This window comes from Psittacula echo (genome assembly GCF_963264785.1).
Source record: "Psittacula echo genome assembly, chromosome: 4".
In the NCBI taxonomy this organism is placed as follows: domain Eukaryota; kingdom Metazoa; phylum Chordata; class Aves; order Psittaciformes; family Psittacidae; genus Psittacula; species Psittacula echo.
The window spans coordinates 21,455,371-21,473,539 of NC_137738.1; the positions used below are offsets into that span (position 1 = coordinate 21,455,371).

The 18,169-nt window shown below is 37.1% G+C and overlaps 1 protein-coding gene across 1 annotated transcript in view; it reads right to left on the minus strand.

Annotated features, from left to right (window-relative positions):
• TTC27 (tetratricopeptide repeat domain 27) overlaps positions 1–18,169 on the minus strand; it is a gene marked incomplete at its 3' end in the record, with an annotated part of 120,567 nt that overhangs the window by 10,840 nt on the left and 91,558 nt on the right. The window contains exons 12-16 of the mRNA XM_080614541.1: positions 17,097–17,219; positions 12,556–12,783; positions 7,720–7,818; positions 6,408–6,460; positions 2,659–2,824 (exon numbers count right to left, since the gene is read on the minus strand). Coding sequence (XP_080470667.1) covers positions 2,659–2,824; positions 6,408–6,460; positions 7,720–7,818; positions 12,556–12,783; positions 17,097–17,219 — 669 coding nt within the window. The remainder of the gene's footprint in view (positions 1–2,658; positions 2,825–6,407; positions 6,461–7,719; positions 7,819–12,555; positions 12,784–17,096; positions 17,220–18,169) is intronic.

Here is an 18,169-nt window from a genome sequence, read left to right on the forward strand (position 1 = left end):
CAATTGTCATTACGAAGCTTCTTAAAAGAAGAGCTCCATAAATTCCTTACCTTCCTCCTCAAAATCCCCTTGGAACATGCTCTTCTGAAGCCTTTTATTAGAAACAGTCTGGCAATACGAACAGCTAAAACAAGGATATTTGATGGAAAGGGTAACAAAAAACTTTGCTAGATTCTCAAGAACACAGAACTGCAGAGAAGAGTCATTTGCCCATACTTTGATTTAATGTTTTTTGACAGCCCAGGATGAAGACCTGGTTTCTGAAAGCCATGTAGCAAACCAGCTTTTCCATTCACAAAATAAGTTTATTGTTTACAGAACTGCAATTTTCCAAGTAAAAAAACACTGCTTGTCTCCACAAGCACGCATGTGGTGCAAAGTAGTATGAAATTTCTCAGGTATATTTATCACCTCATACTAATTCAGAGGTTAAAGTGATGATTACAACAGGTAGGGCTTTCTCCTTGGGTCCTTCTTAGTGATTGATCTACTAGCTGAAACTAGAGATAATTTAGTGAGCTTTCATTTTTTTATTACATAAATCTGTATTAAAGGGTTTCAAGGTATTATTTCCCTAGGGTTCATGAACATTAAAAGAATATGGAAATCTGAAGAACTTTAAGAACCAGGAAGGAGGGAAAGAAAGAATGCTTGTAACATTTACGGGGAGTACTAGGAAACAGAGACTTTTGAAAGTATGTCCTTTGCTGTAATCTTTTATTGCATTGTTGCCTATTTATAAAGAGCCCTTCAGCTTTTCCTTGTTCAATTTTGCCTGCAGATTCTATACGTACATATCTTCAAGCCTCGCGATATCCTGAACCTTTGCCACAAGGATGACATCATTAAATAACTAGAATATCTTAGAAGCAAAATCTCCCAAAGCGGCATTCCGTACTCAGAAGTCTGGTATAAAAAGACAGCAATGGCCTACTAGAAAACACAGATGAAGATATGAATGCCTTACTGTACTATAAGTAATTAGTGATTTATGAATATGACTTCATACTATGCTAAAATAGAATAAAACAAAATCTGATGTCCACACATAACCGTGGACATTTCAAATTACATATTAAATTACACACTCGATGCATTCAGTTTCACATGGGGTATTTCGCAACAATGATTATGTTAAAAGTGGTAGGTGATTGGCTTTGTTTTCACAAGGAACTGTAATCAATGACTCAACTTGTTTCTTCCAGTCCTGTGCATATTTATTTTTCTGTATTTTTAAATCCCGACCTTCTTTCTCACCACTATGTCATCTAGCTTAGTAGTCTATCAATTAAAATCTATGACAACTACAAATACTAGTGATAACTTGAGAGAAGACCATATTATGTTGGCATGGAAACAGAGGTGTATGTTTCCACGTATGTTCCATTATTTTATTTTGTTAAATACAATTGCACAAGAGGGTTATAGAGCATCTCTATTTAAAACAGATCAGATGGCAAATGGGAGAGGCTCAGAAATTAATGGTGAGCTTTGCAAACAATCTCAGCAGAAGCTTTAATTTTTATGTGGTTTTGTTTTTCTTTTGCTAAGGGAATACTCTTCCTTGTGTGATTATCGATTAAAGCCTTTCTGAAGCTCTTTAATCAGACTCTGAATTTTTTCTTGGCTGACTAGTAAAATCCTTGCAATTGAGGAAACTGTATTAGAAGTTATGATGAAATCCATAAAGCACTTTACATATCAGACGTCAAAGTTAAAATCAGGATAAAGTGTAAGTTAGGAAACATAGCATATATACACTTCTGTAAAAATGATAGAAGTTGTATGAGAAGAGTTATACAACACTAATTATTAGCAAAACACACTAATAGGATTTTGTGTCATCTCAGAAAATGCACAAATACATGTAGAAAGTTCTATTCCTGGTCAGTTGTCAATCTGACTAAAATAATGCAGTAGACACACAGGACTGCCCAGTGCCACAATACCATAGTTGCCAAATACACTAATCTTTACCATATATAAGACTATTTTCCACAGAAACATTTTAGTGCAAAGACAGTTTGAGACCTTTTAATGTTCAGCCATTTCAAACTGAAAGGTTTTTATTTATACATAATGTTATCCTGCGCATGGTTGGTTTTATAGTAGAATGAGTATTGTACTCAAGTACAATTTCATTAAAAAGTAATCTGAAAAAAGTTTTTAACATCTCTGCCCCCCATGAACAAATGAGACATTTCCACAACCATAATTATTTTATCTGTTCATTCAATCCAATGAAACTTCATTCACTTTCAAAGGCTCATTTGTGGAAATTTCAAATGCATGGGAAAATCTTACCTTTCTTTAAACTAAATAATTGATACTATTTCTGATACTAAGATATGCAGGAACACTATGGACAGATGGGCTTATGCATTATGTTTGATTCACGAATAGATCTTAAGCTTCAAGGTTCATATTTGTCCTTCCACAAAGTCTGAGGGAATCTGGATACAAAGGTTTTTCTTTTTCTCCATATTTATTTTTAAATACTTAGCCTTACGGTTCAAATCTCAAACATTTAAATGGGTTGCTTATGTAAGTTCACTGGCATGGGTGCTATGATTACTGATACCATTATCAGCAGAACTTGCTGTCTCACAAGAAAAATTAATGAACATATAGGACGCCTTAACATGAAAATTTCCCCACCTGTGTATCCTTGTACTTTTCTCTTAAGTCCATGAGCCGGTGATAAGCTTTAACTGCTTCTGAGAACTCTCCAACATCTGTACTAGTGAGAAGATAGTTCTCCCATATTTGCCAGTGCTCATAGTTGCACTTGAGAGCTTCTTGAAGGGTTCGAAATGCTTTGATTCTAATCAATAATAAAAAAGAATAGAAGATTCTGTATTAAAGACTAAATAAAGAAGATTTCTAAACTCTAATTATCTGCTAATAATTTAGTATCAACTAAAAAGCTGCTTATTAAAAAAAGCAGATTTAGAAAACAGTACCATGTAAAAGTTATTGTTTATAATTTTCAATACTGTTAATTCGTAGAGTCATAGAATGGTCTGGGTTGGAAGGGACCTTAAAGATCATCCAGTTCCAACCTCTCTGCCATGGGTAGAGAGATCTTCCCCTAGACCAAGCTCAAAGCTCCATCCAACCTGGCCTTGAACACTGCCAGGGATGGGGCTACCACTGGGCAACCTTTGCCAGTGTCTCACCACTCTCACAGTAAAGAACTTCTTCCTAATGTCTAACCTAAATCTACCTTAATTTAGCTTAAAGCCATTCTCTCTTGTCCTGTGATACACGCCCCTGTAAAAAGTCTTTGTAAAAAATCACAATTACATTTGTCAAAAAAATAATTAAAATTGCGCCACCTATGTCAGCATTTGCTTTTCCTAATTTTTAACTGGAATGAGGAGAAAACAAGCTTATTCATGCTGCAGTTGCAACACACATTAAACAATCACTGAATTCACTGCAGATGCAGAATAATACTGACTAATACAATCACACAAAAGAAAGTTACTTAACAGCTTTTTGTGATTTATTTCAAACATTGGCACGTGGTGCACACCCACTGCACAGAATCCCAGCAGTTTCAACCTTTTTTTTAACTTATGCCAGCTGGAAGCATTACTTTCACTCTGTTTCCTGATGCTATGCTGCTCAGTACAAATTTGTCAGAGTGGCCCCAAACCCTACTAGGATCCTCCATCAAAGGTGATGTCCAGTGTATTATCTTACTGTGGCAGGAAGAAGGGTTGTGGAATAAAGGTGGGCAGCATAATTCCTATAAACTCACTGTCAAGTCTGGAAGCATCTTTATTTTTCCACATGGATCCACTGCAGGCAACTCTAGCACTCCCTTACTCAAGGAGAGAAGTAATGGAATCCTCTGGTAAGGAACATAAGACAGATTGGCCAAAGTATGGGCTGAAAGCCACTGACCTACAGTTTACAGAGGTATGACCTCCTATGCAACATACAACCAAAGCTGCTGGAAAGGAGGCATAAAAGTAAGAAATCTTAATGCAAAATGAATCATGTGTTGCTAAGGCCTGGGTCCTACTGCTTAAAGCTTTAAACATACTGCCAGAAGTTTGAACAAATTGGAAACTATAAAAACAGGTTTGCTAGAGAATCAGAATGATATGGTTCTTAGGACTTTGAGATACTGAAGCTTACTCTCAGCTGAGCAGTCATGATATACAGAACAAATACAAAGAAATAAATTCCCTTAAATGAAAACTTGAAACAGAGTTTTCTGAAGCCAGTAAAAATCTTCTCTGGGGAGGTATTACAATAAGTCTCTTAATAAAGATCATACAAAGATGGCTTGTTTCAAAATTTGCAGTTCACTTGCTCTATTGCTTAAGTTGCTAAAAGTGCTGTCTAAAGTAAGACAGCTCAAAGAAATTGTTGGTTGAGTTTCCAAAACAGGACCCAGAACAGTGTAAATATCCTGGTCAGGAGAAGGGAATATCTAACTAATGGATAAGGCCACTAAAAGTTTGGAATGACTAGGTCAGGGAAAAATGTAAATAACTACCAATTTAAGCATATAGTATTAAAAGAGTCACCAAATACATACGAAGAGAGCTGACCGATACAGCAAAATTATTGCAGAAAATCAGGCCATTTGGCATAGGCAGGATCTTTCCATGTTGTGTTTCCTGTTCTCTTCTGATACAAGGGAACACTCCCTGTTCTCTTCTGACATACATGATAGTGCTAACATGTACTAACAGTTAGGTCTCCTCTACTGTTAACAGTCTTAGCGAGGGATTTCAGACCATGACTTTGATAGATTATATTAAAAAAGAACAGAGACTTGCTCCTTCCTCTGTGGATATTGCTACAATGGAAGTCGGGCTGGAAGATGCTCTGGCTGACTGATGTACCCCAATCACCTTGAGTAACTATATCTGAAACTGCTCTTCAGCATCTGCAGGATTAGCCTGTATGATCTCCCCCATCTTCTCAAAAAAGTTAACAAGTTACCAGGAGGGCAGATGTCAATCAGATGGAACTCTGAAATGCAGACAAGACACCCAAGGGGTGGAAATCGTATTCTTCAAATCACTTGCTACACTAATAAAGCCCTCGAGGGTCTCAAAACAAACACTCTATGTATTTAATGTGTCATATAATAATGGATTATCCTTAACCAGGGCAACAGTTAAACCATTTCATATGTAAACAGGAAACAGCAGGCACTACCAGTGCATCATCCTGTCTTGGAAACCAGGATTTTACGCAAAGGACAGAGGGCCAGTCCCAGTTTGTTCTGAGAAACATGAGATCCAGATCTCAAAGGCTTCCTGGCACCCAGAGAAGTTTTTCTGATAAACTTTCATCACAATTTTTCTGGAGGAAATTCAGAATACACAAAACTTGTGGACTCTTAAAAAACAAACCACCCCCAAAGAAAAAACAAGAAACCCCATTTTATTGGGGTGTCAGCAAGTTGTTTGCAAACACTTTTCAAAAAGCCTTCACATCTTATATTTATTGTATGAGAATCCACTCAGCCTTAACCAAATGCACAATCCTTGAGTGGGACTGATTTAAGAGCCTGGAGGGACTAAAGCCTGATTTTGATGGGGGAGCAAAAGAAAACAATTAAATTAAATATCTTATTTTTGTTTTCTTTTTTTTAACCCTACCCCAATTTTGTTTTTTTTCTAGCAGTCTTGAAAAATAAGAATTTACACTTTTACCCCCACTCAGTCTGCCCTCTGCAATAAGTTATACTGAAACGCACTACTACAGATATCCTTTGTTTTGAGAGTGGGTTAACTAACTCACAGTCTTGATCTATAAGCAACTATACAAATAATCAAAGAAGTTGCTATTCCACACCAAATACAGGCCACATTTGGCTATCTGCATCTAATACTGACTTAAGATTTCCTGTACACATATTCTTCTTCCTTGGATTCCTGTGGAAGAAAGGTCAGAAACACTCTCCCTTTACTGCTTTTGATACCACAACAAACAGGTCACAAGTTCTATATGTATTTAGCATGTTAAATCACAAGAGCGTTTTCCTCTTAAATCTACTGAGATTAATGTAGTATGAATTGACATAAGCCTGAATACGTAAGTTTGCCTGAAATGGATGTATCTTTTTAACTTCATAGTCAAATTAGTTCCCAACTTTAATATGAATATTTTGTGTTGGTTGTACTTACTACATCATAAAGACTTTTAACAAGAAAAAGAAGTGTAGGATGAGAGGTACTTTTATAAAGCTTATGAAGCTCCAGTTCCTGTAAAATTAAATAGGTTATCAATGATCCAACCTGGGAAGGTGAACTGAAGGGATAAGAATTACAAAATACGAGGTAATCACATTATGAGAATAAAATCTCACGGCATAAAAGGAAATCCCAATTACTCATTTTGTAAGCAATATCTTCTAATCCATTTACAGTACTTACTTCTGTTTTAATCTGATATAAGCAGTTGATAAATTGTTCCAGGCCTCAGCATTCTGTAATGATAAAAAAAGTACAAAAAAAAAAAGTCACTAAAGCTTATTGATAATAATACATAAATTAAACTACTGTGAAATATTTCATTAATCATACACATTAATGCATATTTTCTACAAGCAGTCAAAATATTACACTGAAATAGAAATGATATTAAAATAGAAACACATAAATATTACTGACTACAGCAGCAATCAGGTACATAAATACCAATTAACTGTCTCGGTTGGAATACATCAAGTCAGCTCTTGCCTTCGGTTTAAACTGTAAACAGGCACTCTCTTCAGGATCTAGCTGAGATGACCCAGTGAGGTTGGTGCTTCCAGCAGCTCATCACTTCTCACTAGCTGAAAGCTACTTACCTGCACCACTCTTAACAGAAAAAATCATCTGAATATCCCCTAATGCATCTCAGGCAAAACTAGCAGGGTTAGTTCTAGCATGTTTATCAACTGTTTTAGCTGAAAAGGATTACAGGATTACAGTCTTCCCTCCGGTAAAACCAGCAGAGGCATGTACAAAGATACTCCTGCCCATTGCCTTTCACTGCTGTAAATTTGAAGCCACAATAAAGAAAAAAAGAATACTCTGTCACTTTTCATTGCTCAAAAGAAAAGAATGAATATAGTTTCTATGAAGTAGGTGGCATGTGAGCAGCATGCTGGTAGTCAAGATTTTTGACAAAAGCACTGCCAGTTCATTCCCGAAAGGTAATTCTGATGACCATTCTGCTACCTCAGGCCACAATCACACTCAAATGGCAACATATACACGTGTGCCCCCTGCATCCTGAAAACCTGTCTAGTAAGCTCCATTCTCCCTGTGACCTATACAGTTACAAATTCACCTGGCATACACAACATACACAACCGCTTACCTTTTTTTTTTTTTTTTCCATCAGAAAAATTTGCTTACTTAGAGGACTAAGTATTTTATCTTTTTTTGTTTTATCTCTTTTCAGCACTCCTCACAGTCTATTCATTGCCACTTCTCTTTTTAGCAATGTACGCAAGCATAAAGGAATTTCTGCTCAAACATATTTTAACATTCACACACACATATACTTCGATGAAGTTAAGTACTGGGCAAGTATTTTTATGATGCCTTATGACAAAAATATATCCTCATGCACAAGTTTAATTTATTTGAAGGGCTAACGTTTAAACAAGTTTTTCATTATTGCCTTGCTTGTTTATAATGAAAACATCCTTGTTGCTTTTAGATAAGCCATCTAAATCATTTGTTGAAAAATACGTACATCTGGTTCCAATGTCACACAGCGCTGAAATGCTTTGGCAGCACCTTCATAGCCTTCTAAAGCAATGTATGCACAGCCCAAGGAAAACCATACACCTAACTGGAGAGAAAAAAAGGATGATTACAGATATACATACATATTCCTGCACACAAGAAATAATTTTGCCTGTATGCTCAAACACACACTACTCTTGTAGACGAGAAGAACAAGATGAAAATTCTCTGCGGTAAGAATTAAATCAAGAACCTCATGAGATGCTGCAATAGGGAAGCAAAAAGTATGAAGATTGTATCTCAGAATACTTGACTAAAATGGAGAAGGTAACATGCTGGAGGATATTGGAAGGCTGTGAAAGTAGAAATCCCAGAAAATACAGGAAGATTTCAATAATTCCACATAGGTTGGTAAATACCTTAATAAATGAAATTCCAATGGTAAACTTTTTAGATTTGAAGAAGCTAGTCAGAAAACAGTACTTACACCTTGATCTCAACCAGTATGAATGATCAGGTTCAAAGTGTTACCATACAAGACACTTTGTAACCCATCTAGATTTATTAGTCCTTCAAAAACAAAAATAACTCATTTAATACAGAGGATATGAAATGTAAGAGCTACTCAAAAAACTAAAAGAGGCAGCTAAAAGAGTAAAGGTCTGCAGAAGACTTGACACATTTAAAGACAAGACATTCCAGGGCTTGGAGCAACTGCATATTGTCATTCAAAAAGGGTCTAAAAAGACTAAGCAATCATACAGTTAAAAACAAAATAAAGAAGATTATTAAGAATAAGAGAACATACATGAAAAACTGGTGTGCTAGACAATTAAGAAAGCTCAAAAAGAATAAGTCTGATGGGTTAAATAAAAAACCCCAACATGGTAGCTGTATAAAAACCCCAAATGAAACCAAACAAAAAAAGGTTCATTGCCTTTGATCTACTATAGCAATGAAATGGTATTTTATCATTCCTGAGCTATCTGCAAAAGAAGCATGATTTTTTTCCACAATATAAATACAGTGACTCTTTAATAATATATTTAGGATACAGTTTAAGAACGGACTTAAGCTATTTTTCTGTGGAAAGAATGGCAAGAATTCCCTTTTTATTGGGAAGGGCATGGAACCTGCTTATCCCACTGGCTGATGTAACAACTGCTCTGAGCAAAGTGACTGACTGAAAGGTAGCATGAGGAAAACTGCATTTGAAGTTCAAAAAAAGACTTTTGTCAAGGCCTGTGGAACTAGGTTAAAGTTCTTTTTTGGAAACCAAGAAAAGAGCACTGGCAAGAGGTTCAGATGGTGCTACTGACTGGAAAAACACATGAAAATGAGCTGTGAATTTTTATCCTTTTCAAAGCTGAAGACAGTGACCAGCAAAGGAAGATAATTTAAGCTTGTACTCTTTGCTAAAACTTGACATCAGGAATTTCTAGGCAAATCTTTAATAAATCTAAATGATTATTAAATGCTTTAAGAAAGTCTAAACAATTCTCTCATATTAGTGGGAATATAGCTCCAGAGTAACCTAATTACAGTATGGCTAAGCACTTAAAAAAAATACATGACAAATACGTTCCTCCCCTAACCCCCCCACAATGAGCAAACTCTTCGGTAAAATGCTCTTAGGAGTACAGCAGTGTTAGTTTAGAAACAATCTGCACCCTGCAGAGGAAAGGGAGTGTCTGGGGTTAGTAGTCACCATAAAATTTTAAGAGCTCCAGTTGAGTGCGATCCTAGCTGAGAACCTTTTTGATTACTCTTTTTGTGGCGTCATTTTCTTATAATTCAATTTATTTTGAACACAACACACTGATAGAATGCACTATGGTTTTAAGGAAGCATAGAGCCTTTAATCATAATTTACAGTGACAGACTCTAGCTAAAACTGTTGCTTAAGTTACTCTTACTACTACAAGATAAGAATTGTTGAGAATAATGGTCTCATTGCACTGTCCAAAACTTTAAATCCCAGATGTAGTTGACGGCAAGCCACTTCTAAAGTGTGATTCTTGTCCCAAACTGGAGAAAAGATCACTTGCCAAGAAAATTAGCCTGAGAAGTAGAATTAGCCAACTTCACAGCCAAGAAAATTAGCCTGAGAAGTCATGAGATAAATCGTCTAGCATAAAAGAGGATTATTCTTTTCTTGCAGACTGTGCCATAGTGGAGAACAGTGTGGACAGAAAATAGGTGCTATGAACACTCTGTTTTCTGGAAAATTTAAAAATAAAGTGACCAGATTTAGAGAACTATACACTGTCCAGCACAAGAATGAACAAACCTGTAATTTAATAAGCCATAAATCGTTATGCATACTTTCACCACTGGAGAACTGACTGCAGGAGCCTTTTGATCTCTGGAATTGTCTCAGTCCAGCCTCACAAGATGCTCGCAGTGAAAGTGCAAAACAATGAATTGATTTGATAGATGGACCACTCGGTGGATAAAGAACTGGCTGGATGGCCGCACGCAAACAGTTGTGGTCAATGGCTCAATGTCCACCTGGAGACCAGTAACGAGTGATGTCCCTCAGGGATGAGTGTTGGGACCGGTCTTGTTCAACATCTTTGTTGGTGACATGGACAGTGGGATTGAGTGCGCCCTCAGCAAGTTTGCTGATGACACCAAGCTGTGTGCTTCGGTTGATACTCTGGAGGGAAGGGATGCCATCCAGAGGGACCTTGACATGCTTGTGAGGTGGGCTGATGCCAGCCTGATGAAGTTTAACCATGCCAAGTGCAAGGTCCTACACCTGGGTCGGAGCAATCCCAGGCACAGCTACAGGTTGGGCAGAGAAGAGATTCAGAGCAGCCCTAAGGAGAAGGACTTGGAGGTGTTGGTTGATGAGAAAATGAACATGAGCCGGCTTCAGTGTGTGCTCGCAGCCCAGAAAGCCAACCGTATCCTGAGCTGCATCAAGAGGAGCGTGACCAGCAGGTCAAAGGAGGTAATCCTGCCCCTCTACTCTGCTCTCGTGAGACCTCACTTGGAGTATTGTGAGCAGTTTTGGTGTCCTCAACATAAAAAGGACATGGAACTGTTGGAACAAGTCAACAGGAGGGCCATGAAGATGATCAGGGGACTGGAGCACCTCCTGTATGAAGACAGGCTGCGAAAGTTGGAGCTGTTCAGCCTGGAGAAGAGAAGGCTGCGTGGAGACCTCATAGCAGCCTTCCAGTATCTGAAGAGGGCCTATAAGGATGCTGGGGAGGGACCCCTCATTAGGGACTGTAGTGACAGGACAAGGGGTAACGGGTTCAAACTTAAACAGGGGAAGTTTAGATTGGATATAAGGAGGAAGTTCTTTACTGTAAGGGTGGTGAAGCACTGGAATGGGTTTCCCAGGAAGGTTGTGAATGCTCCATCCCCAGCAGTGTTCAAGGCCAGGTTGGACAGAGCCTTGGGTGACATGGTTTAGTGTGAGGTGTCCCTGCCCATGGCAGGGGGTTTGGAACTAAATTATCTTAAGGTCCTTTCCAACCCAACCTATTCTACGATTCTAATACAGACAGACTTTAGAAGACATTATGTCAATCCACACTGCCCATTTGCTTAATCTATTTGAAAGAAATCATCTGAATTCTAAACAGAGCTTTCTGAGCACCAAGAGGAAGAAATGTTCACTTTCCTATATGGACTGGCCTATTTTTCTTGCATTGCCTTTGATTTTAAGTTTTCTTTGGATAGGACCTAAAATGAAAAAGCATCTCAGTAGCATATTTCTACATTTTGAGCCCTGTAGGCAAACTTCTGCAGCAGCCCTTTATTATACAGGAGTCCTCCTGTTTTTAATATGGTTCTAATCTAAGAGATATATATATATTTTGGTGGCATTTCCTGAGTAAGTAAGGGACCGGAAAAACAAGTGAAGCATTTTTGTTCATTTTTGCTTTCCATTCTAACAGTGTTTATAAGTTACCTGGAGTTTACTTAAATAAGAACAGGACTCTGATAGACTGGAATAAAATACCTCATTGAAATGCAAAGAAAAATCTTCATGATAAACAATCTGAAATGCTGGAAGACTTGAAATTTTTTCTAGAGCTGAAGTCCTTCCTTTGGAACTGTTCTCTGGAGGGCAAGAAGGAGGAATATCCTAATTTTGCATGGAACTGGAAATGACTATGAAGAGCACAATTTATATCCATAAACAACCACAAAACTGTTCTAAATTCTCAAGACCTTTCACAGGGTGGATCTTCCTGGGATGCGATATAGTGGCTGATAAATTGGAAGAGATTGCAAAAACTGTCTGCAGAACAGCTTGCAAAGGATCTAACAAAATTACCAGTTTAATCAAGAGAACTCAATTTTGACTGTGGTTTCAATTTTGATACGTTAATGTAATAAAAGCTACTGCCATCACAAGTGTAACACAATGTTTCTCAGTGACTCCAGAGCAGGATAGGCCAGAACACCTGAAGAAGATTTCTGTGAAAAACAGAGATCAGAGTTTGCAGCTCAAAGCGAACAGACAAGGGAAAAGGATAACTTCACTAAAATTTGTACAGCATTCTTTTATCTCCTTTGCTTAACATTTGTTCATGATTTATTTGATGATAATTATTTTCAGTGCCTTGTTCTTTTTGAAATAGAAGAGCTGTACAGGCAAAGAGCTGGCTGTATGCAAGGACGTGAAAGCAAAAGGATGTCTTAATTTCATTATGTTACCATTTTTAGCCAGGCTTCAAAGTAGATGGTGAACACTTTGCTAAGAATAGTAATAAGCTGTTACCTTGACAATTGTGCACAGAATTGCCTTTCTAAAAGTGTGTCCTTATTCAAAACTGAACACACCAACTAAACCAAAGCCATATGTGTATCATTTCCTAACCTGCATAGGGTTGATCTGCACGGAACGTTCAAAGCACTCCACGCATTCTCTGAATTCCTTGTTGCGGAGGTGGAGGAGGCCTTTGGAGCGCTGGGCGCGGGCACTGCGGTGCCTGGAGAGCTCCCAGGCCTTGTCATAATACTGATGGTCTTTAAGTACATCACCAAGCAAACAATATAACCCTGGTGTTTCCTTTTTCTCTAACTCCCGCCTGAGTATTTCTTCTGCCTGTTAAAGAACAAAGTGAAATCAACACATAATCGGACAATTTATTTTCAGTTAATCACCTACCTGAATGAATATCACTTTAGCACCTCGCAATCATCAGCTGAAGCCTAAGTGGTAGGGTCAGTAAGGAAACTGTATCTTCATCCAACACAGCAAAGAAAGTCTAGAGAGAATTCGGTTCCAAACTGGTTCTTAAAATAGTCCATTTCAACATTGACATGGCTTTTGGTTTAACACACTAAGGGAAATATACCAATTAAAACAAGAAGCAGCTTGCTCCTCATTTTATATCTTAGGTGTGTATTCTGTCCCAAAGGCAAGTATCAGTCCTGGACATCAAACTTACACCTACTTCATAGCAATGCAGAATCAGCACCATTAACGTATGTGCAATCCTAATAGTTTATTATCTGTGGGTTTTATATATTTTAGTAAGTATTCTTGCAATGACTGTCATTCCTTTTTCTCTAATCACTCTTTTCTGAAAACAATTATCTCCATTCTATGTCTGAAGACACATCCACTTTCATGCTGTTGGTTTTGGAAATGCTACTCTTTTACACAAGAAGCGGAAGTTATAAATTTATCTAAATGTTTGAAATAAAATATATTCAGAAGACATACCATGTTACGGAAAAGAAGATACAAACTGTGTCTCCCAGACATCTATCATGGACTGTAACCAACTTTCAAAAGCTTTTTATCTCGGGGCACTGCCTAGCTCTAGCAATAAAATTGTTTCTCTTTTAAACAAGAGATAGTCTGCTTTCTGTGGCTTTTTGAAAAGATAAATACACTGCACAGATGATCTGTTGTTCAGACCAAACTCTCTAACTCAGTCCCCTGCTGCAAAAATGCAACATTCAGCTCAGTATCATTTGTTTGAACTCTCTGAACCAAGAAAGATCCAACACAGTCTGACACAGAATTAAAGTTTGATAGTGTAATACTAGTCAGTTGATAGCGTAATACTAGTCAGTCTTCTATCATAGCTAGTTTATCTAAAACGAAAGCTGACTGCATTTAAATTATTACTGCTTTTCTTGTTTCTGTAAGAAATGTTTTCTTTGCCCTTCAAATGATCTCTACAAGCAGTCTCTTACTCCTCTTCTTCCAATCAGTAAAATTAATTGATCCTGTTGGTAAATCATCTTTAGAAAAACTACTTTGTTTTACTTGGTTCTGAAATATTTAATGCATATTTGTTTTAACACATTCTTACTTTATTTTGCAGAATAAAGCAACAGCAAAGTGTACAAACATCTGAAGTGCACAAATGTGCAGAAGGGATGCACTGTCTAGATTTCTAAACGGATCTTAAGCTAGCAAAAACAGAATCCCATTAAGAAAAAATGATTGGCTGAATATTAGGAAAATTACTTAATGGCAAGTGTTTTTAAATGCCTATGGAACAGTTTTCCAAAGAAAGCCAAAGAAAACATTACTTAAAATTTAGAATTAATCTTGTCAAAGCACTAAAAAAACTCACCTAACAAGACAAACTGCACTTGCAGAGGGTTTCATTAACAGGCAGTTTACTTCCCCTTCTCTGCCTCCATGAGTTGCTATGACATATTAATAATAGATCTTTAAGATAATTTTTTCTAGATCAGAGAGAACGGGGTGCTTTAATGTGTGCAGGAACCACATTAGGCACCAAAAGGTAATTTTCCCCCTTTAGATAAAGAAAAAAGATTGAAATGCTGCTGTGTAAACAGCAGCTATGAGGTGAAAAGTGCACTGCATGTTGCTTCTTTGGCTCTTCCTCTGTAGGGCACTCCCAAGCTCAGATTCCCACGTTGTGGCAGTGCCTAGTACTAATCATACACTAGACTAGAAAGCTAACTATACAGTACTTGTATTTCACATTTAAGAGCATAAACTCATCATATTCTCTGGTCTAAGCTTACAAGACTTTGTTGCCAACATAAATATTTCAGCATACAGATAAAACAGAAGAAGGGCACAAGCTGATAAGAGCCCTGGTCCTTTAAAAAAACCACAAATCTTAACAACAAAAAATATCATCAAGAACCATTTCCACATAGGTCATGCCATATACATAAAATAAAATATAACCACTAGAGGTTTATTATTACCCATTAAACAGATAGTGATCAATCAGCATGCTTTATAACTAAAAATTATATCTAAATTATGTAAGTTTTGATAAGAAAATGATCAATCACATTTATCTAAAAATATAAAAACCCCAACAAAATAAAAAAAACCCAAAACCAAACCACAATCTCAAACTGTATAACTCTTGCTGACTGAAACAGATGTAATCAGAACAACAATGCTTTTCATAGAATGGTCTGTGCCAGAATGGATGGAGTTCAATACTCAATTCAAAAGTCAGATGATCTGAAAGTGAAGATTTAGGCTGTTGTCTTGCTTTCTAGACTACTATGGTTAGTATGGGAATTAAACAGGCAGCACTTCACAAGTATCCCCAGTCAGTAAAGAGGGCTCTATTTTAAATAAAAGGTGATGCTTGTTCATTACTTACTACAGACTTGACCTTGATCTATCTATCCATTTACTCCTCTTTCTCAATTTTGTAGGTACACGTAGGAGTCCTTACCTGCCTTCTTTGCCTGTTAGGATATGTAGTGGAAGTTAGTCAAGTTCTTGATTGAGCTTATGCACTAATCAGTATAGCACTACTTGACTCTGCCTCTAGGAAGAATTTTCTCAATTTAAAGGCAAGCTTCTGAGCTCTTACAAGTGAGCACAGAGCCATTATCTAACAAAAGATCCACAAAAAAGTTTGCTAAATGTCAGTGACAAATTACTATGTAAAATTTGTACTGCTACACAGCTGTGTTGTAACTGAGCGAATCGTGTATCTCCCAAGTGCATAATGTGGAGCCTTATTTACATGCTCTGTTTCTTTGTCAGTGCATAACCGAAAAGTAGGAGGCAGGAACATACTTTGATGTGTATGTACTCATCAGACATATTGATATTGCTGATATCTGGCTGTTTTATTAGATTCTTCAGTGTTTAAATCCAGGGTTTATATATAAAAGCATTTGTGAGTGAAAAACATGCAGAATTTTATTTAGCAGAATTTGTTCTTTTGGGCAGGTATGCTAAGGTCTTCAATGACATGAACACCCACTGAAAAACGTATCACTCTAGTAGATTCTCATGTGCTTCTAAAACAATAACTACCATGTTTAAAAACGTAAAAACATTTTTTGATAAATACAAACAGTTCATGATCTGAAAGCTTTCTGGTAAGGAGCACAGTGACTCCCCTTGGTGTACAGCTACATGTTTCTAATTTTCTGACTTTTCTGGCCTGAAGCTAGCTTTTTTCCCAGCACTTCTGTCACTTAGTACTTAGCATTTTCTACTTTTCAAAGCACAGCACAAACCCTCATTCTGAAAGCATTTCTAAGCAGTTTCCTGTGTCAGATATCCTGTCCTATTCTCCAAGTGCCATTTTCATAACTCCCTAAGGGCAGTTTGTGAATGTAACAAGGACAGAATGCACTTCCAGGAAATGGAAAGTATTGACCTCTATTTCTCCACTGTACCAAAAAAGACTGGGATATTAGCATACGGCATGCATAATGTGACACAAAATTTGCCAGCAAGATGTATTTGTCAGTTTATAATGACCAAAATCTAGGCATTGGTGCATGATAATTACAAAAAACATGTAAGTATAAGAATTCCTGCCTTTTTTCAGTTAATTGAAGTTACAGCTCTCTATTCTATAAGCTTAAATTAGTTTAAGCATAGTATTTGTGCTTATGGTATCATAAAGGCACATTCGTACATTTACTGCTACCATATAACAAACAGAAAGAAAGAAAAGGGAAGGGAAAAAACCCCCTCAAAACCCCACCATATTTTTGTCTGAAAATGAGTATTTTTGAAAGCCACATAAATTCTGAAAGCAATACTTGATAGTTTAAGTTCCTGTTAGAGTCCTTGTGTGTGAGCGACTGCACCAGACAGAACAAGAGCCTTCTTGAAATGCCGCCATGCACATGCAGCAAGTTAACTTAGTTTTCCTTCAATATTTTCAAGAATCACTACCACAGCCTTCTTGTTTCTTATTTCTTATTTACCAATTTCTACTTCGTGAGGTCATTATCCCAAATATGTATTTTTTTTATTGGCACTCACAGTTTATGACAGACTGACACGTCACGCGCCCATTTTTTCTAAATGGGCTTTCCTCATGATACCAGTGTAGAAGTGAAAGTCTTTTCTGAATGGACAGCTGAAGCCAGACAGTCCTTCATAATCCAGACCCTATTTCAAGACAAGCTGTAAAAATAATGTTTTCTTACCTTTCCATGCTGTCCTGCTCTTTCATAGCAGATTACTGCATCTTTCCACATTTCCAGCTCCTCAAATATCTGTAAGGCAGAGCTGATGCATCCCAGCTCAAAGAGTAAGCTTGCAAGCTGACGCTGGGAAAATAAGAAATCCAAGTAACTCAAAAAATACTGTAAATACTTTTTACATCTTTAAAAGATGTTAGAGGCATTTCTGACATCAAGTACCAGAGAATATGGAATTATTCTCTTGAAACTTCAAGCTGAAAGCCTCAAACAATGTAAATACTTCAAAAAAGCCCAAAGAAACCATCAGTAGAACAGTAAATGTTTTGATTTTACTTTTGTTCATGTCAGTAGCTTAATTACTCTGAACTACTTTATGATGTAATGCAAAAAATAGAAGCAGACATAGCAAGGAGGAACTGACAGAGCTGAACTCCCACCCCTTAAACAAGCCACATGGCCCATGTGCTGGAGAGCAGCTGCAGCAGGAGGTTGTCAATGCTGTGTGGGAAACAGAGGCTGAAGGAGGGCATTAAAGCCTCTTCTAAAAACACTGTGCCATAGCAATCTGTACCTGTGAAAAAACACATATAAAGGCTCTAATAGGACTTTGTCAGCTACTTGTAAGGAATCACTGGCCCACATAGCCTCTGCCAAAAGGTGCTACTTTTCAGTCAAATCAATGTTGTGTTTGAGTTCAGGTTCAAATTCCTAGTTGAGTTTTCATCACAGATATGGCAGCCTCTTTGTTATTTCACATTCTACTATTATTTCAGTCTGCTTATGAAAATAAATGAGTTATCTTTTTAATTTAAAAATAAACAAGGTACGTTTTCATGACTTTGAAAAGTTGTCTTTGGTCTTGTTTGTTTTTTAAAAGGAAATTAAAATCCCATATAGGTTTCATCTTTGAAGAAAGGATAACTTATTTACTATGTGTGACAAACATACAGTTCGGTTTGCACAAACAAATTAGAGCATTCTGTATAAGGATACCTAATTATGCTATGAGATCCCATACAGTGAACCTCTGCGACGTTCTTGGTGACCCTGAATGGATTCCCTGAAGTTCTCTGCAG